The 21,758-nt window shown below is 38.7% G+C and overlaps 2 protein-coding genes across 3 annotated transcripts; both read left to right on the top strand.

The window, feature by feature from the left end:
• The first annotated feature begins 298 nt into the window (after positions 1-298).
• Positions 299-4,767, top strand: LOC136283272 (cholinesterase-like). The gene is made up of 5 exons (XM_066171840.1): positions 299-747; positions 1,829-2,082; positions 2,418-3,137; positions 3,411-3,637; positions 4,052-4,767. Exons 1-5 carry the CDS (start codon positions 423-425, stop codon positions 4,269-4,271), a joined length of 1,746 nt encoding a protein of 581 aa, XP_066027937.1. The 5' UTR covers positions 299-422; the 3' UTR covers positions 4,272-4,767.
• Positions 4,768-10,778: 6,011 nt separating this feature from the next.
• On the top strand, positions 10,779-18,685 carry LOC131782294 (cholinesterase). 2 transcript variants are annotated; one of them, XM_066171838.1, is made up of 12 exons: positions 10,779-10,890; positions 11,183-11,270; positions 12,577-12,609; positions 13,231-13,563; positions 13,902-14,231; positions 14,583-14,629; positions 14,813-15,065; positions 15,249-15,499; positions 15,734-16,456; positions 16,739-16,962; positions 17,147-17,381; positions 17,462-18,685. In XM_066171838.1, the coding sequence occupies exons 2-11, from the start codon at positions 11,231-11,233 to the stop codon at positions 17,340-17,342; spliced, it is 2,430 nt and encodes an 809-aa protein (XP_066027935.1). In that variant the 5' UTR covers positions 10,779-10,890; positions 11,183-11,230; the 3' UTR covers positions 17,343-17,381; positions 17,462-18,685. The 2 variants fall into 2 exon arrangements, with proteins under 2 accessions (XP_066027935.1, XP_066027934.1); XM_066171837.1 differs by having other exon boundaries at positions 17,147-18,685.
• The last annotated feature ends 3,073 nt before the right edge of the window (positions 18,686-21,758 follow it).

Here is a 21,758-nt window from a genome sequence, read left to right as displayed (position 1 = left end):
CATAACACGCAATCGCTTAAGCTTGCTTTTTTTTTTTAAGAAGAGTTATTTTGTGTTCAGAAGTTTTTTGAAGTGCTTTGGATGGAATATCGATAGGAAACCCAAACGCTTTACTGAACATTGGCAAGCAGAGCCTATGTGGAGCGAATTTAAATAATAGGGGCTGACTACTATGTGTGGAAGTGTCTGACCTTTCCTGAACTCCTCACACGTCGTATTCCACCTCGGTTGTCACCCGGCGCTTTATCATCAGTGACCAAACTAAAACGGAAAGATAACAACGTTTACCGCGTGACAAAAACAGGAATGTGACTTTCCCAGACCCCTGAATTCAGTGGTGTTGCGGCTCAAGGACGAGTTACACTGGACGCGACAAAATGCGCTAAACACCCGACATCATCAGGTAACTCACACTTATCGATATGAATTGGGGGTTAGTTTTCGTAGTCACGTTTGCAAATCTTTTTGCTTCAAAATCAACTCGAGCTGAACCCGAGGAGATTCAGAATTCCCCCGTCGTTCACACCGAGTCTGGAGCAGTTATCGGTAAAATTGAAGTCCTTCCAAACGGTAAATCAGTGTATGAGTATCTTGGTATCCCATATGCAGAGCCTCCAGTTGAAGGGTTGAGGTTTGCAGCTCCAAAGCCCATCAAACCTTGGACGGGGATAAAACAAGCCACTGAGTTTGGAGCAACTTGTGGACAACCGGCATTGAACTATCCTAATGCCGGCCTTTTTCATCCAGGTATTCTATTTTAGATGCATGATTAACATCTTAGTTAATAAGAAGGAAATTTTATGGCTCAAATCAACGGACTACAGCTCTTCGGAAATTTCTCCTTGATATACCAGCGAATATGTTTGCGTCGTACATTATTTGCTTGGTATTAAAGTGCATCTTGTTCGAAAGAACCAGTGCAGTTTTCCTTTACACTGCTTTAACCAAGGAGCTGATAAAGTTATTTGCCATTACTGCTGGATTATAGAATGAAATTGGTTGAAAGTCTGCTGAAACTCCTGATTTCCATGTCTTTGAGATCGTAAACGAGATCGTTGCGTGACGCTGCGGGTGAAATCAATTTTTGTTTAAAGTGTAGCGATTAATCTGTAGTGGCTGTCTCTTGACGTCATTAGCTTCACGGCTCAGCTGCTTTCATCATTTCGGGATAACGAGCTCTCATAAATAACGATGGTCTAATGTTTTTTTTTCTGTCTCACTCTCTTAACCCAACTCAAGTTTCCATGTCATTGCGGTGATCGTTTTACCATCTTAATATTTTTTGTCGTGAATAAGCTGACGCTCATAAGCATACATCACAGTCGAATATCCGTGTCAGTATTGTGTGGTACATCTCTAATTGTATGCAAAAACATATTGGATCATTATCAGTGGCTAGGAACAGACGCTTATAACAAACTACCGCACAATTTTAATAGAAAAACCCTCATATAAAACGTCATTGTCACACAGAGTTTCAGTTGAAATTCCTTGGATGTGAGATACGAATTTTAGGTCCCTGGGTGTAAGGAAAGCATTTACGATCGATATCAACATCTGCGAGCAGACCCTTGATGTAAGATTTTTCGATCGGTATAAACATCTAGGCACGGGTTTAACATGAAGGAAGGTACATTGTAAGGTCAATATCAACAGCTGAGCACAGGATACGCACTGGAGGTAAGAATTTGCGATCAACACAGACCCCTTATCGTAAGATTTTCCGATTCATGTGAACATCGGGGCACAGACATGTCATGTAAGACATACTGATATAAACCCCTGATTGTAAGAACCTCTAAATGTAATGTTTGTGCTACTGTTTCAGGGAGTGATGAAGAGGACTGTCTTTTCCTGAACGTTTTCGTTCCATCGACAATTAAACCCGACGAAAAGATGGTTGTGATGGTTTTTATTTATGGCGGTGGATACACGGAAGGTTCCTCTTCTTCGTACCCTGGTGCAGTCTTGGCCGCCTTCAATGATGTAATTTTTCTGTCATTTAATTACCGAATAGGAATACTGGGATTTTTCAACGTTCCTGGCACTGATATCACAGGAAATTATGGGATGCTGGATCAGGTATTTGCTTTTCTTTTTAAATAACCGATCAACAAAGCATAAACTTTTCGTAATGATATTGTACAGGCAGCCACTTATCCTAGTATTGGGTTCATGTATTTTATGATCGTTAACGCCCAGCAGGAAACTAACTCGCTACACTAAGTTTTGATTGTAGTGTAGACGGGAGGGAATTTGAGGACTCTTTTTCGCAAACAGGTAAATTAGAGGATCTGAATACCTGAATACCCGAATACCGATACCTTAGTATTTTTTATTTGGCAGAATATCACCAGAATAAATCGGCTGCGATTCAATTATTAATCGTGGACTAATAATTCATTTGTTGCGTCCAGGTTCTGGCATTGAAGTGGGTTCAAAATAACATTGCGAGTTTAGGTGGCGATCCAAACAAAGTGACCATATTTGGTGAAAGTGTTGGGGGAAATAGTGTCTCCCTCCATTTAATCTCGCCATTATCCAAAGGCCTCTTTCAAAGAGCCATCATACAAAGTGGCGCAGCCTCTTCGCCTTTATTTTGTGGAAAAGTCACTCAGCCAAAACAGTTGGAACTTTTTGCAAAGGCTATAAACTGTCCCTTCACTTTGGGGTTAGGTTTGGTGGAGTGTGCACGAGGTAAATCAGCTAATGAAATCATCAAAGGACAGGAAGGAGTTTCTCATGCTAATTATCATGGCCCACTTGACATCTTAGCTCCTGTAGTTGATGGCCACTTTCTGCCAGATCTGCCTGAAAATCTGTTTAACACCGGCAAATTTCATTCAGAAGTTGACGTAATTACTGGTTTCACTGACAACGAAGGTGCTATGATGGCCATGTTCTTGCCACAACTGGTCCAAAATGGAACGAGTCTGGACACCTTCAAATATCTTGTAACGAAAGGATTGCTTTATGCTCGGGAAAAGAGTAAACTAATAGAGGACTTTATCTTATTCGAGTATACTAACCATGCAGACCCCGATGACAAGGCTGCCCATCGACAATCATTGATGGACGTCATTGGTGATGCATATTTTGTAGCGCCTGCCCTACTTGAAGCCAATGCTTTAGCAAAGGTAAATAATTTGTGATAAGATACATTATAAAAACAATATCTAGAGATTTCTTCACTGAAAACGGAGTCACTGCCTGGTGAATTACCAATTAACTTATTGCTAAAAATGACTCATTGACTGACAATCCAATCCTTCAATTAATTCACTTTGTAATTAGAGCCGTGAAAAAAAACTTGACTGTCACAATTGTGATAGCGTCTGTCAAGACTAAAATATATATTTGAAAAAAATGACTTTAGATAATTAAATCAGTTTATATTTTTCTGCTTACAGGGAGGGAGGCCGCCATTTGTATACGTTTTCGATTACCAGGCAGTCTTCTCGCCTTTGCCTGAGTGGTTTGGAGCTGTGCATGGCATGGATGTCCCGTTTGTGTTCGGTGCACCTTTTCAAAGCTTGTCGGAACCGATCATTGATAAGCTGGCATCAAGATTTTCTGACATTGAAAAAGGGCTGAGCTTGTATGTCATGAAAATGTGGACGGACTTTGCCAAATATGGGTGAGTAAAAATAAATTATAAAAAATAATAATAAAGGTGGCACAAATCTTCTTCATGTTTTTCAAATTCCAAATTCTTTGCAGGATCGTAGGTCCTTAACGTTTTCGTTCGTAGTATAAAAATTAGCATCAAGAAAGACCTATAATTTTTCAAAATATTGTTATCATTTTTTGTACCAAGAGAAAATGGTGCTTGCAGAAACACCACGGCCGCTTAGAAAACCTTTTAATTTTTGCCGTGTTTTATGAACCCGTAACTTGAAAATAGTTGAAACTCCCAGTATTTACTAGTAAGTCAATTGGTAAATAAAGTTTATCTTCTTATGATTCAGTGTAAGTAAATATTCCATTTCAATCATGGTTTACCTATATGACTACTTGCAAAAAATTGCTGCATCTTTGACTTTCCATGCAGATCCCCGACGCCCCGCGAGTCAGGACCTTCACCCGTCACTTGGCCTAAATTTACAGAGCAAGACCAGGAATATCTTATCATTGGCTTGAAACCAAAGACTAAACGCAGATACAGGGCAAGAAGAGTGAAATTTTGGAATGAGATTGTTCCTAAACTGACGGAGTTATCACAAATGCAGAAGAAGGAAGTTAAAACGCAAACAACAAAAGACGAGCTGTAAACGATTACGAAAACAAAGCATTTTTACCACAGAACTGTGAACTTTTAAAAGCTCCTTACATCGATGCACTTTTGTCTTTAGAAAGGAAAAATCGCTTTCTATTTCAGTCTTTTTCATTCCCATGCAGATTCGGAATCTTTTGGTTAACAGATATCTTTGTTCTAGCAGCTGTGCATTTTATTTCAGGATTAAAGCTCAAAATAACACTCAAATTGGATTTTTGCAGAAGTACATTTTCGAGGTGGCTTTTCGTTTAATGTTCTTAGGTCGAACTGGAATTTGGACAGATTTTTGTGGAGGGAAGGATAGTGGACATCACTCGCCATCCCTGCGACAACATACAATTCAAAAGCATTTAAAAATTGTTTTCCTTTTCCTGTTTCTACCCCTTCCCTCTCTTTTATATTCCTGTTTTAATAGGTCCTTGCGCCGATTCACTCTCCTTTTGCCATGTTTTGCTTCGCCTCACACCAACTTTGCGAGTTTGCCCTTAAACGTGAGTAAAGCAAGTTCGCCCTCGACATTAGCATTTCGTCACCAAATCATACAACTCATTTCCTAACGGCAGAACATCATGATTCCCTCTCTGTTCCCTCGGTGTATCGATCGAAATGCAATTTTTCCGCGAAAGTATAAGAAATTTCCATCAACGCGCAATTCAAACTCGTAGCAGTGTTATCAAACACACGACTGCTGCACGGGTAAAGTCGAGTAGCACTGAGCCTTCGCCTTACTCCAGAATATGTCTAAGTGATTTGACACTATTTTATGCTTTTCTCAGCGGCAACTGTCAATAACTAGTTATTTTGCCCTATATCAGAACCTCACGCTGACTCAAAACATTATCAGCATTTCATAAAAAGAATCTTTTTGGATAGCTTATTATTACAAGTTTCCGTTGACTCAGACACTCAAAGAGGCAAGCCACGTGACTAACTTAGTTTCAACCTTTAGGACTATCTTGACTGGATGATCCGTATTTATAACTGTGAAAACTTAGTAATTTAATATCATCAACTGAGTTGATAGCGTAAATTGTCCACCGTAAAGAGTTTTAAAGCTGACATTTCGAGCGTTAGCACTTTGTCATTCGCTCTAACGAAGGGCTAAAGCTCGAAACGTCAGCGTTAAAACTCTTTGCGGTGGCCAATTTACGTTATCAACTCCGTTGATAATACTGAATTACCCTGTTATACTCTCCCACCAACGCAGCACCACAGTTTCTATAGAAATTTACCCCTTTATTCGTTTGTGAAAAACTTGGTTTCATCACGTTTTGCGGATAACGTAACATAAAAGCTTGTAAATGTCATGTCATCTCGAGACAGAAAAAGCAAAAAAGGTTAAAGGTGTCACATTGTAAATTTACGTAAAGAAGCATAGAGCAAGACCCGAGGCAGATGAAAATGATGCCTGCAACAGCAAAACCCCCTCTGATTATCACCACTGCATCTCTGGCCGTTAAGATTCAAGATAAGCATGAATGTGCTTTTATCGTCCGAATATAAGCTTTGGATTGCGAGATCAGCCTCCTGTTAGCTCCTGTCGACTAAGAATGACGTAACACTCGAACTGTGAAAATATTCACTCGATTTAGCCGCAACACTTGATTTAACAGAACATGCTTACACTTTCGATTTAGTCTCAAGCTTGAAATCTTGATATTCTATAGGTAAGAAATGTCTTGGAAAGCATTTTATAAGTGAAAGGAAACTACAGTAGACAACAGCCTAGAAACCATCTTGTGTTTAGTGAGTTAAAGAACTGAAAATTGTGCGTAAAAAATAAAGATGCTGAACGCTACATGTTACAGTTCTACGAATTGTTTATTTACTTTTCTGAACTTTCCTTGTTCTCTGGTTTGTTTATTTGACAGCTTAGAACTACGATTAATTTTTAATCCTCAGGAAGCAAATCGGTTTTCGGACACCTTCGCTCGACGCACCAAATAAACATCTCAAAGCACTTACGGGTACTGGTGATTTAAAAGAATCAACTCTTTATGTTGTGGTGTAAAAGTAATTATTGTTGTGTTTTTTTTTTCTTTTTTCATTTTGTTCACAAACTGAAATTCCCAAGATCTCTGTGTCCTGCTGCCGATGTTCATACCATGCAGCATAACCACCAGAGTACGCTGATTTGCAAATTGACAGACAGCACAGGCTCATCGCACAATTCTCACAATTGTCGGCTGAAAAGAATTTCGTGGTTTAAAAATGGCGAGCCTTTGGAAAGTGTGTCAAATCCGAATCCATCGGATCCCAAGGACTCTCCTCGTCCCTTAGGTTTGAAAAGTGTCGGCGTGGAGGACAAGGTAATTATAACTTCCTTCTTGTTACGAGCTGCAAAACCGGCACCATATGAAGTATCTGATCATACTGTGGTACATAGTAAGTACTAATGGCTGTTCTTAGGTTCGGCTTTTCTATCAAATGATACGAGTGTGTGTTTCCCCAATTTCTGTTTCGATCAATTTCTCTTGGTTGAGGCTCTGCGGATAGACTCCTTCCGTGCGCTAACTTATCTATTGTAGGCATTTTCTGTTACAGTTAGACGATACTCATCAAAATTCGTAGAAAATTCAGCAATGGCAACATGTAGACTTTTTGTCATTCATTTGTCGGAAAGCTTCATCATTCTCAGGAGTCAGAAAGATGATTGATGAATGTACCATGATGATGAATGTACCATGATGTTTTAGCATTGGAGATATTGAAATTGTATTGCGAGAAAAGGAATAATCGGCCGTAATGTCGCAATGCAATTGGCCAACATACCATTGTCGATAAGAGTACAGACAAAGCCGCTCGCGTGAACGTGTCACGCAATGGTCACACAATGAAAGAATCATTTTATTTGACGTCGATATTGTGGTAAAAAAACAAATCAACAGTAGTTTGGCGTGGTCTGTACTCTTATCGACAACGATATTCTTCATCACCGTTGTCAAAATTTAATTTGTTGCGGTCTCAGCATGCTACGCCTCGTGAGTCCACAACAGTTTGACCACTGCGCCGACGAATATCCGATAAAAGTTAAGACTACGCTAAACCACTTTCGATTTGTTAACCTCACCATCAACTTTCACTTTAGCAACTTCCTTTAGTTAAAACCAGCCAATGAAATGCAAACATGCAACTGTGATAATATTCCTCATTTCAATATTTTCGGTTTCAACAAGTCCCGGGAGTCTTCGAGTATCTGTCCTGTTTTTCCGTTCAGTTATTATCTTTCCCCTTACGTGTGTAATTCAATATGAAAATAATACATTGAGACTTACGCAGATAAACTTCCTTTTACAGGTCAACTGCAGGGCTTTGTGTTTACTGTCCAAGGTTAGAGCACTACTAATTTGCGATTTGACTGAAAAAAAAATTATTTTGACTGCATTGTGCTCTACAAAATAGGGCATCATCAAAATTACGGCGTTACATTTTCAATGCCGTTTTGCATCAATAAACCAATGATAAGTTGACGAAATAAGACTCGGACTATAAATTGACCCTGAGCTCAAAATTTCACGGTGAAAGGTACACTTTTCAGGTATGACAAATAAAATGCAATTTTGAATATACTATCTCCTTTCGTGTTGTAAATGAGTCCCAGAAGAAGCCATCCATCCTTTACTACTTAGGGCTTTTCCTGCAGTCAGTGATGTTCGTTTGTATATAATTTGCCTCAAAACTAAAATTCAAACTCTAAACAGGAAAAAGCGATTAACATTAAGGACAACCGGGTTTGTCGTGGTAAACAATGTACACTTTTATTTATAATAAGCTTGGTCGGCCGATAAAAGCTTTTTTTACACCAGTGACAACCACCTCTCAGTACCAAAAAAATTTTAGAGTGCCCCTAGGAAAGAATAGAGATCAACGTGAATTTAACAAGTTTGATCATTTTTCTTTAGGTGAAATACCGTTGTCGATAAAAGTACAGACAAAGCCGCTCGCGTCAACGTGTCACGCAATGGTCACACAGTGAAAGAATCTGGGATCAATATCAGTAGCTGGGAACAGACCCTTATATAGAACCTCCTTACAATTTTAACAAAACACTCCCTTATGTAACTCGCCATTGTTACATAGCGACTATTCAGAGGTACAGTTAAAAACCCCTGGATGTAAGATACGAATCTAAGACCCCTGGATGTAACGACAGCATTCACGATCGATGTGATCATCTGCGCGCCGACCCCTAGATGTAAGATTTTACGATCGCAATAAACATCTGGGCACTGGTTTAATATGAATATGATCAGACAATCTCTTCTCCGTTAAAGATTTTGCGCGCAACCTAATCTTGAGGGGAAAACGCTAAGTGATGTTTAAGCAAGCGACATAGATAAGTTATTGCTGAGTAGTTCTTTTTATTTGTTTATTTTGTTTTCTGCTTCAACAGACAGTGTAACCTACGGTGGTAGAACAGTTTTAACCTCAAATCGCATGCTTGCGTTGATTTGCTTCCTGCGAAACGAAATAGGCAATACTTGGTAATTATGCTAGTCGACAAAATGAAGGACTAAAGGAATGGCTGTTTTCATCCTTGAAAACTTTCCTTGCGTTCATTAATTTTGTGTTATGTACTTATGGTATCAAAAACAAGCACAGATGGTAGTGCATACATGAGCAAAAATAAAGTTACATATTTATTTTAGGTACAATAAGATGGGGGAAGGTAGACTAGATTGAGTGAAATTAAAGAATATATTAATTGTTATTGACGCGTTATAATAAAACTATCCTTCCAATTGCAAAGGTATTATTTTAGACCGAATATTTTTGTGTTTAATCGTGCTCAACCAAGGGAGGAAGGCCTTCTGTCAATGCAGTTGACCACATTCTAGAACCTTCTCTCCATATTGTAAGTCATGGAGAGACCGGTTTTGTGTTTGGAGTAGCTTTCAGGAATTTGTCTTGGTTTTTAACGATATTAACGCCAAAATACTCCAAAAAGAAGACAGAACTGAGGCTCTTGGGGGTGAAAGCATGAAATTACTTTGCCGGCAAGAATGGATAAGGTATTAAATCCGTGAAAAAAAAAAGATCTCTATTTTGAAACCTCAGTCACAAAGAAGTCTCATTTTCCTACTATCATGGTTATTACTCACGTTCTTATCAAAGAAAGGTCAACAAAGACGGAAGTCGTAAACATGTAAATCCTGGTTTTAGGTCCAAATCATGATCTTGAGGTATCCAAATCCACTGGAATTTGCTTCCCTTTCAGCAGTCTGGTCCAGCCCCGTCCTTGACTTGAACTAACTATAAAATTTAAATACAAGAAAAAGCGGGTAAACTCAGAAATAAAGTATTCCGAGCGTTGACTCAAGAGGGAGAGAAGAATGCTACTGATAAAAATTGAGAACGAAACGATAAACGATGAGCTGCAAGATTATTTGTTGTTGGGCAATAAATAACTAGAGGTCTAGCGTCACATTCGTACCTGATAAGCAGACTGACGTCGCTGCCTTGGTCAAAGATTATTTTCTTAAATAGTCTCTCCGTCGTTCAGATGGACTATGTGCACCCGCGTAACGCTTTCATTATTTTTTTGATATTCTTGTTTTCTGAGTTACACTTTAACATGTAGAGCTTTCTTTGAATCTTTACAAAATTGGCTTCTTGTTTAAGGTTCTTTGTAGAATCATTAGCTTTTCCTGTTCAAACACATGAAAGTTATGATCGTAATTCAAACACAGTATTGCACCATGCACCTTCTTGCAAGAGGAAGACTCGACTCCTCCGATTTGCCTATCTTGAATTGATAACCGGAAGAGGTAATAAAAATTGATGCCATTCAATAACGGTGTAAATACAGAATTTGACTGGAAGGAAAAAAGGTCATGGGAATTGATGTCCTTGAATAGAAAGCTCCGCTTACGATAGTATCCGTTTGCGGAAAGTTGACAGTATAAATAAGGCGGTTTTGTTCTGGGGTCATGATTTTGAGCATTTTCGGTTTGTGTGTACATGTGTTTTAAACATTTTTATTAAGTATTTGTATCTTAAGTACACTTTTTAAAACTTTTTATCATTGTCAAATTAGATCAAACATCGCTCAGTGAACATAACAGGAACAGCTAAGGATAATGTGATCTCTTAACGCAGCTAAGAACCATCCCGCGATTTCCTTTTTCCTTTAGCACATTTCCGTTTTCTGCTCCTGTACCACTGAGCAAGCACAAGACACGCCAGGTAACCTTATTAAAACTCACTTAGAATAGTTTCCAATGCTTGAGGATATTTTTTTAGAAGTGGAACTGTTCGTTATCGAAAGATGTAAATTGACTCGCTGGCCAGAAAAGATATTTTGGGCTAATATTAAAAGCTGGAAAGTTGTCATTTGAGTGCTTCTGGGAAACAGTCTTGGGTGTGGCAGGATACTGATTAATATGTTCCTTCCGCTGCATTGAAAAGCGAAAATTGAAAGGCTATTTTTACCATTATTATACTTTTGGCTCATATCATGCTCATGCGCAAATGTAAACAATTAGATTGTTATAAAGTCTCGCTTTGAAAAGGTAAGACAGATTCGTCCTCACACTACTCACAAGCAGTTCCTTCATCACTGAGGTAGATCAGACTACCTCTGAGGTTGCCGAGGAAAAGGCTATCTACGAGAAGTAAGTGGTTGTATTATAAAGCTTGCTAAATATTTATTCATTTGTTCCCGTTAGGAAATCCTGTGCTGACCGCAAGGAAACTATAAGTGTGTTTATGTTAACTAATCAATTAGCTGAAAATCTACGATCTATTATTGTTGCAACGTGTATCAGGGCACAGCTGAAGGACGATGTCAGGAAACAAGTAATGCTGACCAACGAAAGAAACAGCTTGTCTTTAAATATTGAACCAGATCACAAATACTAACGACAGATTAGATGATAAGGCGATTTTACATTTTCCCTCCAACAGACAGGTGTTCACTAAACTTCAAGCGAAACTTCTTGCGTGAATCAAAACATGTCTTCCTTTACTGCTCTGTTGATTTTGCTTACCCTAGGTGAGTTGAAAGAATATGAATTGTTTTTTAAATGCTTCGGCACTTAAATGAGACCGTATTGATTAAATAATGAGGGTCATTGATGCTTTTTCCGTCAAAATATGTCTGTGTCTCTTGTGCAGTGGCGTGCGCTCATTTAGACTGAGTTAAGGTGAGTCTTTTAATTGCTCATCATCCCAGTCATCTTTTTGGGTGGTGAATCTCACTTTTCAAAATGTGCTCACAAAGTGAATAATAATAACAGTCGAAGCCACGTTTTCAAATAACAATGAAGGGAGAGCTCAGAAAAGTTTATAACGATTTCAGATTTTTCTAATAACTATACATAAACAGGAAAAAAAAAGTTGAAAAGATCTTTCAATTTGTATTAGTCTTTTTCGAACATTATGTATTCAAATTTCATTCTTTCTGATTCCTTTGTCCTTTTCGGTAAAATTCCCTTAAAATGCCAGTTGTTTGGCAAGAACGTTTTGCGCGACTGAGCCCACAAGTCACCCACATCAGGCTTTTTTCATTGCACAGATTAAAAAAATTTTAACTTTTGGTGGATCAATGTAAGTGAAACTGTTTGTAGGAAAAAAAAATATTACATGTAAACGAATGTGCCTCCTTTCCTGGGGGAAAAAAACCTATGATGTTCATAGGGGTTTCACGAAATCACAGGAAGAAATTTGCTGATCAATGAACACGACTATCAATCAGTGATACTTGATGACTTTTGTAGCTTAATAATCTAATTTGTTTACATCGCTGCTTAATTCGAGGATCAGCATTCGCACTAAGTCTTACGATATTGAAAACATCTTCTTTAGCTCAAATTCTTCTTACATTAAACGTCAAATTGATAAAAGTGTTGACAAAGCGAAACCGAAGCATATATTCGAATCTCGCCAACACAAGCCGTTAGATGGAGTATTTCTTTCTCGTCGACCAACAAAGAAATGCTTTGATTGTGAGCATTTCATGATTCTCAGCTACGAAATCTTAGACTCAAATGATTTTGAAAAATTGTAGAGGGGCTTCTAAATTCCCCAGCTTTGATTGTGAACGAGTCATTTCCTAAGTCACTTTCTGCATAGTAAGCACTTTCACTTTAGCAACTTCCTTTAGTTAAAACCAGCCAATGAAATGGATACATGCAACTGTGATAATATTCCTCATTTCAGTATTTTCGGTTTCCACAAATCCCGGGAGTCCTCGAGTATCTGTCCAGTTTTTCCGTTCAGTTATTATCTCTTCCCTTACGTGTGTAATTTAATATGAAAGTAATACATTGAGACTTACGCAGATAAACTTCCTTTTACAGGTCAACTGCAGGGCTTTGTGTTTACTGTCCAAGGTTAGAGCACTACTAATTTGCAAACGTGTCGTCACTCAACAAGAGAAAACAATACAAGGCAAATTCCCGATTTGACTGAAAAAAACTATTTTGACTGCATTGTGCTCTACAAAATAGGAAGTCATCAAAATCACGGCGTTGTATTTTCAATGCCGTTTTGCATCAATAAACCAATGATAAGTTGACGAAATAAGACTCGGACTATCAAATAAATTGACCCTGAGCTCAGAATTTCACGGTGAAAGGTAAACTTTTCAGGTATGACAAATAAAATGCAATTTTGAATGTACTATCTCCTTTCGTGTTGCAAATGAGTCCCAGAAAAAGCCATCCATCCTTTACTACTTAGGGCTTTTCCTGCAGTCAGTGAAGTTCGTTTGTATGTAATTTGCCTCAAAACGAAAATTCAAACTCTAAAGGGATAAAAGGGATTAACAACAGGGACAACAGGTTTATTGTGGTTTAAAATGTACACTTTTATTTATAATAAGATTGGTCGGCCGATGGAAGTTTTTTTTACACCAGAGACAACCACCTCTCAGTAACAAAAACATTTTAGAGTGCCCCTAGGAAAGAATAGAGATCAACGTGAATTTAACAAGTTTGATCATTTTTCTTTAGGTGAAATACCAAAAAAGCATATGTGTCCCAACGAGACGTTACGTCTGGAATGTAGAGAACTGAAATCTTCGAATGAATACATCAAATGGAAAGTTTGGGATTCTAACAGCTTGAAATTTATTGAGATTGCTTATTGCAACAATTCCCAGAAATGTACTCTTCTGAGTCATTCACAGGAGTTTGATGGAATCATTGTTAAAGGAGTATCCAAAGAAAGTCTCATTATAAAACGGTCAACACGAGAGGCAGGGAAGAGAAACGTGACCTTTAAATGCGTCTATTATGGAGATCGAACCACTGCTAACCGAGTTGTGATTGATCTTTCCACCAAATGTAAGTCTTTTTTCATTTATCTCCATGCGCTAGAGCAACTAATTCGATCAGGTAACATTTTATCTAGTGGTAGCATACTGGTCATGCCTGCTGAATAAATGAACGTTGGCGGACAGCAATCGAAAAAAGGACGTCTTCAATAAGCAAAACAAGCTCTAAGAGACAAAAATGATAAGTACATCACTCTACAGTCTACGAAGAATATGATAAAGAATGTATCTCCACCCGAGTGTGATAGCAAGGACAGGAATGGCTTTCAGATTTCCCTTATAATCATCCAGCTTCCAGTCTGTCGTTTGTCTGCAAAACGACTATATTTACTAATCTTTTCATTCCAGGTATTTGGGCCCAAGAGGGAAGCGATGTGAACCTGACTCACCACTTAGTCAAGATGGTGCGGCCATGGACACGAGTAGAGGACCTTTATATCAGAAGTATGCCAAATCCAAAGAAAGCAATTGCGTATTGCACAAGTACGCAATGCAAAGTACTAGATCATAGCTGGCCGGGGTTTCAAGACAGATTTATTCTGAATAGTAATGCCGTGATGCTTAAAGGAATAAAAGGAGGAGATGATGGCCTTGAGATGAAAATTGTGATTCGCTGGAGCAGTGAGCGGCGAGAGCAATTCACGCTCAAGATTCGCCTGAGAGAAGAAATATCCGAAGGTTAGATATTAGGACTGTTAGCGAATCTTATGAAAAGCTCTAACTTCCCTTAATTCAGCCATTTACTCATTAGGGACATTGCTTCAGTATAAAAATGGTATATAATAGGTAAATACGAACAGATATCACGCAAGAGACGCGGCAAATTGACCTGGAAGACATACAATGGGTGTTTATTTCGGAAACCGTGCTCGACATATATAGCAAATTGTGTATGAACAACGTACTGAACTTGGGTATGTCAAAATATTTTTCATTGATGGGTTTGAACGAATGGCACTGAAACGTTGCACAGTTGGCGCTGTTTAAGGAGAAGTGAGTTATTCACTCAAGACTTTTTTTTTGTTTCAGGGACAAATTGCATCAAGCCTAAGTCTAATCAAACTTTCACAGAACTGGTGAGTTTTTCTGGATTCAGGCTTCAATGGATTGACCTTTTTTTTATTAAATTCGTCATGTGGCTGATTTGAAGCTTGTTATTTAATCAACACAACATCCGGATCATCATTAGTAGCTTTCTTCATATGTTCGTCGTCCCTCAATAATACCATTTAGAATCTCTCTTTGATCCTCGTTTGCAGGTTAGAGGCTTTGAAAACTCAACTGTCGTGCAGATAGAGTCTGGTAAAATTGTCGGCAAGATTGAAAGCCTCCCACTTGGAAAATCAGTCCTCACTTATCTTGGGATCCCATTTGCCGAGCCTCCTGTGAATGAATTGAGGTTTGCTGCTCCAAACCAGGCCAAACCATGGACAGGGGTCAGACAAGCGACAGACTACAAAGCTGCGTGCCCTCAGCCAGATTTTCCAATTCCTAATGTCAGTGTTGGAGAAGGTAAGGCATGACGCTTTCATATAAAATAATATGTATAGCAACAGAGCAAAAAACACCTCCAGTGCTATCAGAAAGAAACTGGAGGGAAATTAGATCAATTGAAAGCGTTCTACGATTTCTGATAAACATATATTTGTTCGAAGTGATTGTTAACTCTCGCTTAAACACTTCCCTTTCTCATAGTGGACGAAGATTGCCTTTACCTAAATGTTTTTTTACCGGCATCCACTACAAAAGTCCGCGACAAGAAAGCAGTCATGGTTTGGATTCAAGGCCACAACTTCACATTCGGTTCCTCGGCTCATTATCCGGCCCATATCTTGGCTTCATTGAACGACGTGATCGTGGTAACTTTTAACTACAGGCTTGGAATATTAGGATTCCTTAACATTCCTGGCACTGACTTAAAGGGAAATTATGGAATGCAGGATCAGGTATACGGATCTAACCGTGCGGTAACGCATTGTACAAATGTATTGTAAAGAAGACAGTGATATCATACAAAACACTTACCAATTAAATTACAAACTATATGCACAAAAAATAAAGAAAATAAACTTGACTCTCTTTTTTCTTCGTCGAAAACTTCAAGATCCATTCTTCTTGAGTAAAACGTAGTTAACCAACGAACAAAAATATCTAAGAATTACTTTGTCTCATATCTGCAGGTGATGGTATTGCAATGGGTCAATAAAAACATTGCAAGTTTTGGTGGAGATCCCAACAAAGTGACCATATTTGGTGAGGGTGCTGGGGGAATTAGTGTCTCCCTTCATCTTATTTCTCCGTTGTCCAAAGGATTGTTTCAAGGAGCCATAATTCAGAGCGGCTTTGCTACGTCACCTATACTTAGAGGTAATGGGGCAAGCACTCACACCTTGAAGGAATTGAAGAAAGTCGCTAAATGCGGGCCAGACATGGAACTCATTCGCTGTTTACGGAGCAAATGCCCGGCGGAAATTATTGATACTCAAACAAGGTTTTCATCGCTTTTCCCCACTGAGATATCAGCAGAAATTACCACGCCTGTTCCAGATGGAGAATTCCTTCCTGCATTTCCCCAGAAGCTTTTCAAAGAAGGACGATTTCCTGACAAAAGTGTTAACGTCATGATAGGGCTTACTTCACACGAAGGAGCTCTTGACTTGGTCCTAGAGGCGGGAAATCTCACCTATGTCGACACAAATGAGTTTGAATTTACCATAAAACGTTCACTTGGTCTATGGCAAAACAGAGATCGACATAGAGTTATAGAAGAGCTGGTCAAGTATCGATACACAGACCATAATGATCCTAGCAACAAAACTGCCATCAGGGAAATGATGCTGGAGTTTGAAAGCGACTTTAAATATCTAGCGCCGGCAATATTTGAGGCCAGTGCTTTAGCGGAGGTAAAACAAACATAGCTCAGTTAACTTGATTAAAACACGCAACTTGAGGTTGTTGCTCGTTTTTTCTGACTTTTTTACCAATTTGAAGATAAATTTCAAGAGACAAATGCCAAACTTAGGTGGCATGCAACTTAGGTAATTGCATGTGCTTTGGATTTTAAAGAAATTCTTACCAACTCGCTCCAACTCTTTTTTATCAGTGAATAGTATCGTCCCTGTTTCAAAGTGCAAATTATATGTAATTAATAATATGCTGTTTTTATTTCATATCTTGCCTTTAAGACGAGAGAGAGAACCTACCTCTACGTATTTGAGCATCGTCCGGACTTTACGCAGTTCCCGGCATGGGCTGGGACAGTTCGCGGGATGGATGTCTCTTTTGTGTTCGGAGCACCATTTAAGAAGCTTTCCTCTTTAATCGACTATTTCACGCCCAGATTTTCCGAAATCGAAAAGGGATTCAGCCTATACATGATGAAACTGTGGACGGATTTTGCCAAATTTGGGTAAGAACTGATTAGAGCGTTCCTTAGTTTCCACTTCTTCCTTCAAAAATTTTGAATTTAGGGATCAGAATGGGGCCAACTTCTAGGAGAATCACGGCCTCTCTCGCCACGCGTCGCTTAGAATCAAACGGTCTTTTCTGCACACAGCATAGCTATTACTTAATAGGTTATTTTTCCTTTTCAGATCTCCTACTCCTCCCGGTTCTTCGAAAATCACATGGCGACAATTTACCAAAGACGAGCAGTTTTACGTAGCCCTCGACGTGAAACCGAGGCTGAAGCAACGCTTTAGAGCCAGCCAAGTAGCTTTTTGGAATGTCACAAGTAAGATTGGTAGAAGAGGACGCAAAGGAAAGACGACTCCCAGATCTTATTTGTAACTAATCCGATCCATTAAAGGAAAACTGATAACTGACATAGTAAGTGAAAAACGCTAACGTTAGTTTAAAGCAAATCGTTAATTGACAACTCAAAAAGAAATTCTTTTTTTTAATTATAGATAACTCTACCGTGTATACAATGTGTTTTCAGTTAAAGTGTGTCAAAGACTGATTATCAGAATAGTTGTGAGGGAAACAGACAGAGGGAAATAGTCTCGGACCGCCGAAATCTACATGCTCAGTCGAGTGCCACTTGTTATAAGCCAAAAAAAAGTGGTAAAGGAGTTCAATTTTCGCGAATAATAATAATTCCGTAGCTAGGAACTCATACTCCTGGCATACTCTCTCTCTCTCTTTCTCTTTTAATAATTTAGGTCAATTACGTCTGATATCAAAATAATCTTAAATTTTTTGTTTTGTTACGAAACCCTATATAAAAAGAAACTGCATAAGGTGTCTTGAATAAAACATTAGTATGATTTGATGCACTGATGACGCGACAACTTATTTTGTCTATGCGAATAATTGATTTTACCATGAAAGCACAATTCAATGTTCCATCTCTCATTAAGGTTTAAGGTTGCCATTTTTCATAAATATATTTCGTTTTGCCGGCTGACCACCGTCGAAAGCTTGAATAAAAACAATAATTAAAAGTGTTCAATTGATCAACAATTGCTTTTGACCCGGAAGACGTTGAGGTGCTTTAAAGGCTTTCCTGTAAGTATGATAAAGTTCAAATCGCTGAAAGATGATCTGGAGGAATGGCAATGATGATGTAAATGAAGATGTTAAATTTTAAGTCCGGTGATCTTTAAATGAAAGATAATGTTATTCAGAGATTGGCCCGGACTTGCTCGGAAGAAAAGAACTCCCAGTGCTTCCAATAGGGATCGAACTTAGGATATAGATATTCCAATAGGGGTCGATCTTCCGGAAAATACTTCGTATGCTCTACCACTGAGCTGTAGGAGAATCGTGGCAAGTTAGGTCGTTTACCTAGGTCCAAGAAGACAACCTTCTTGAATACCGCTACGATAGGAATGTCGATACGTTATGCTTCTGCAAAACGACAACGTACTGATGAATAGTAATCGAAAGATCGTAAGATCGACGAGTTTGCCTGTGTCATTCGATGAATAACGTAATCCTTTAACAGGAATGTTAAAGACATGATTGCTCATACGCAGTCTTACAACGTTTCAGAGCACGCTCACAACACGCTCACGCTGCGATACCGAGTAAAGGTTGATAATCGTGATCACCATAGTTAACCACGCAATGAAAAGATAGTTACTCAGATAAGATTCCACTGGTAAATAAAAGGTGACATACAAATGTATGCAGTTATTTGAGCAAGAACGGCCGCCTCCTGTGAAAGAAACTTTGATTGTAAATTAGCATTTCTACGTTATTTGTGGATGAACACTGAAGGAAATATCTTTCGTTTAAAATTTTAAATTGAAACTTTTCTTTTCCTCCCCCCCCCCCCCCCCTGGTATTATGTTTGTATTCACGCGCGGCGCGAGTGATTTCACAAAATAAGTCAATACTGCCAAAGAACTCTAACCTTGACATTGAAGACTGACGTGGAGATTTTCGCGTACTTTTGCTGTTTGTTCAACACTTTGGAGTTGTTTTTAAGCTGCTTTTCATGCAAATGAGTTAGCTCTCTGTTTGGGGTAACACATGCGATTCAGAGTTTATTCCCAGGGCTTATAAAGCTCGAACGTGTGCTTCAACTCGATCATAAAGAAGGCGAAGACGTCTTAAATCATTGTCCTCACTTACAGCTGATACTTTCACTAATCCCTCCATATGAGCACTAATGATTAGAAAATATTTGTGGTTGCCCAAATCGTTTCTTTAGAATAGCCTTAACTGACTCGTGATTTTCTGTTGTAAGTGGTAGCCCTCGAATGGCTCCTGCGACTGGCCCTTCTAAAAAATATCTCAAATAATTGAATATGTCAACATCTGATAAACCAGGGTTGTCATCGACTGCACTTGCAAACTGATGATGAGTCCCAGAGTGGATTGAAGGAAATGGAATCACATGGAATTTCTTAAGATTGATCTTCGGCAGTTTTGCCTTTCCGGCCTTTTCCAGTTCAACTGCGTTGAGAAATTCGTCAATTTCCACTATCATTTGATGAAAAACAACTGACTTAAACTCCGCGAAAACAAACTAAAAAGTACGCGAGAAACGTCCATGTCAGTTTTCCAATGTCAAGGTTTAAGTTCTTTGACGTGAAATGACGAAGAAAGTTCCTCTCCTCGTCGTCACTTAATTAGCCGTGACACGCGAGATCTGATCAATGTCAAGCACTGTGTCGTCATGATGAAGTGAGCCCACGCGCACGTCAGAATTTTTCGTAGACAACACCATCAAGAAGCTGACTTTTTAATTTTATGTAGCCATATCCTCATAAATTAAAACGAATTCACGCAGCTGCAGAAATGAACAAATAATAAAAAACTGTAAAAAAAGTTTACGGGTGTGATTGGCAATCATCAGCCCAAGTTGAGCACCAATAGCAAAATGTACGCCTTGCCTTTGTAATTGAACATTACAATAAAATAGTTTACATGGCACGGTGGTCGAACGTTAGCGAGAGATCTGGGTTCGAGACCTGGTTGAGTAGTTGCGTTAATTTCTTCATCAAGACACTCAACATTCTCTACCCAGGAGTTAAAACCAGTACCGGCGAACTGTTAAGGTAATCAGACGAAACGCTGGGCGGTAAAAAGCGATGGAACAGCATTCAGGGGGAGTCGCTTCACATACTTCATGCACCGCACAAACTTGGCGTCAAAGTCGTCATTGCGTACGCTCCTATGTGGACTACTCAGTTCAATTTCTGGTTTAAAAAAATTAAACTTTTATGTTTTTATTCAATAACATGTTTGACCATTAGATATTTCATAACTCTAGTTTTTCACAATTTTGATCTGATGGTAACACGACTTTGTGTCGCCATATTCTGTCTGCATTCATATTCATGTTGCCTGATTTTGTCAATCATTCAAAAAAAAATTGTTTCCTACAATCGGTACGAGAGAAAACAATACAAGGGAAATTACCGATTTGACTGGAAAAAAAATTATTTTGACTGCATTGTGCTCTACAAAATAGGGCATCATCAAAATCACGGCGTAGTATTTTCAATGCCGTTTTGCCTCAATAAACCAATGATTAGTTGACGAAATAAGACTCGGACTATCGAATAAATTGACCCTGAGCTCAAAATTTCACGGTGAAGGGTACACTTTTCAGGTATGACAAATAAAATGCAATTTTGAATATACTATCTCCCTTTGTGCTGTAAATGAGTCCCAGAAAAAGCCTTCTATCCTTACCTACCTAGGGCTTTTCCTGCATTCAGTGTTGTTTGTTTGCATATAATTTGCCTCAAAACTAAAATTTAAACTCTAAACGGGAAAAAGCGATTAACAACAAGGACAACAGGTTTATTGTGATTTACAATGTATACTATTATTTATATTAAGCTTGGATGGCTGACGAAAGCCTTTTTTTACACCAGTGACAACAACCTCTCAGTACCAAAAAAATATTAGAGTGCCCCTTAAAAAGAATAGAGATCAACGTGAATTTAACAAGTTTGATCATTTTTCTTTAGGTGAAATACCGTTGTCGATAAGATTTCAGACAAAGCCGCTCGCGTCAACGTGTCACGCAATGGTCACACAGTGAAAGAATCTTGGATCAATATCAGTAGCTGAGAACAGACCCTTATGTAAAACTACCGTGCAATTTTAACAAAACACCCCCTTATATAACTCGCCATTGTTACATAGCGACTATTCAGAGGTACAGTTAAAAACCCCTGGATATAAGATACGAATCTAAGACCCCTGGATGTAGCGACAGCATCACGATCGATGTGATCATCTGCGCGCCGACCCCTAGATGTAAGATTTTACGATCGCAATAAACATCTAGGCACGGGTTTTTAATGAGCGACGTAGATAAGTTATTGCTGAGTAGTTCTTTTTATTTGCTTATTTTCATGGTTTTCTGCTTCAACAGACAGTGCAACCTACGGTGGTAGAACAGTTTTAACCTCAAATCGCATGCTTGCGTTGATTTGCTTCTTGAGATCTTTATTTTGTGTATGAAACGAAAAAGGCAATACTTGGTATGGCGAAGAAACCTGGTTTTAGGTCCAAATCATGATCTTGAGGTATCCAAATCACTGGAATTTGTTTCCCTTTCAGCAGTCTGGTCCAGCCTCGTCCTTGACTTGAACTGAGTATAAAATTTAAATACAAAAAATAGCGGGTAAACTCAGAAATAAAGTATTCCAAGCGTTGACTCAAGGGGGAGAGAAGAATACTACTGATGAAAATTGAGAACGAAACGATAAACGATGAGCTGCAAGATTATTTGTCGTT

This window comes from Pocillopora verrucosa, chromosome 9, assembly GCF_036669915.1.
Source record: "Pocillopora verrucosa isolate sample1 chromosome 9, ASM3666991v2, whole genome shotgun sequence".
Classification (NCBI taxonomy): Eukaryota; Metazoa; Cnidaria; class Anthozoa; order Scleractinia; family Pocilloporidae; genus Pocillopora; species Pocillopora verrucosa.
Note: the sequence above shows the minus strand (reverse complement) of the source record. Positions and strands in the feature narration are given on the sequence as shown.

What these genes read in the sequence shown, in the direction of transcription:
- LOC136283272 (XM_066171840.1), top strand. Translation starts at nt 423, where the DNA reads ATGAATTGGGGGTTAGTTTTCGTAGTCACGTTTGCAAATCTTTTTGCT. An exon ending in TGCCGGCCTTTTTCATCCAG is followed by an intron (nt 748 to 1,828) that starts GTATTCTATTTT and finishes CTACTGTTTCAG; the next exon opens with GGAGTGATGAAGAGGACTGT. An exon ending in ATTATGGGATGCTGGATCAG is followed by an intron (nt 2,083 to 2,417) that starts GTATTTGCTTTT and finishes TGTTGCGTCCAG; the next exon opens with GTTCTGGCATTGAAGTGGGT.
- LOC131782294 (XM_066171838.1), top strand. Translation starts at nt 11,231, where the DNA reads ATGTCTTCCTTTACTGCTCTGTTGATTTTGCTTACCCTAG. An exon ending in ATTATGGAATGCAGGATCAG is followed by an intron (nt 15,500 to 15,733) that starts GTATACGGATCT and finishes TCATATCTGCAG; the next exon opens with GTGATGGTATTGCAATGGGT. An exon ending in ACGGATTTTGCCAAATTTGG is followed by an intron (nt 16,963 to 17,146) that starts GTAAGAACTGAT and finishes TTTCCTTTTCAG; the next exon opens with ATCTCCTACTCCTCCCGGTT.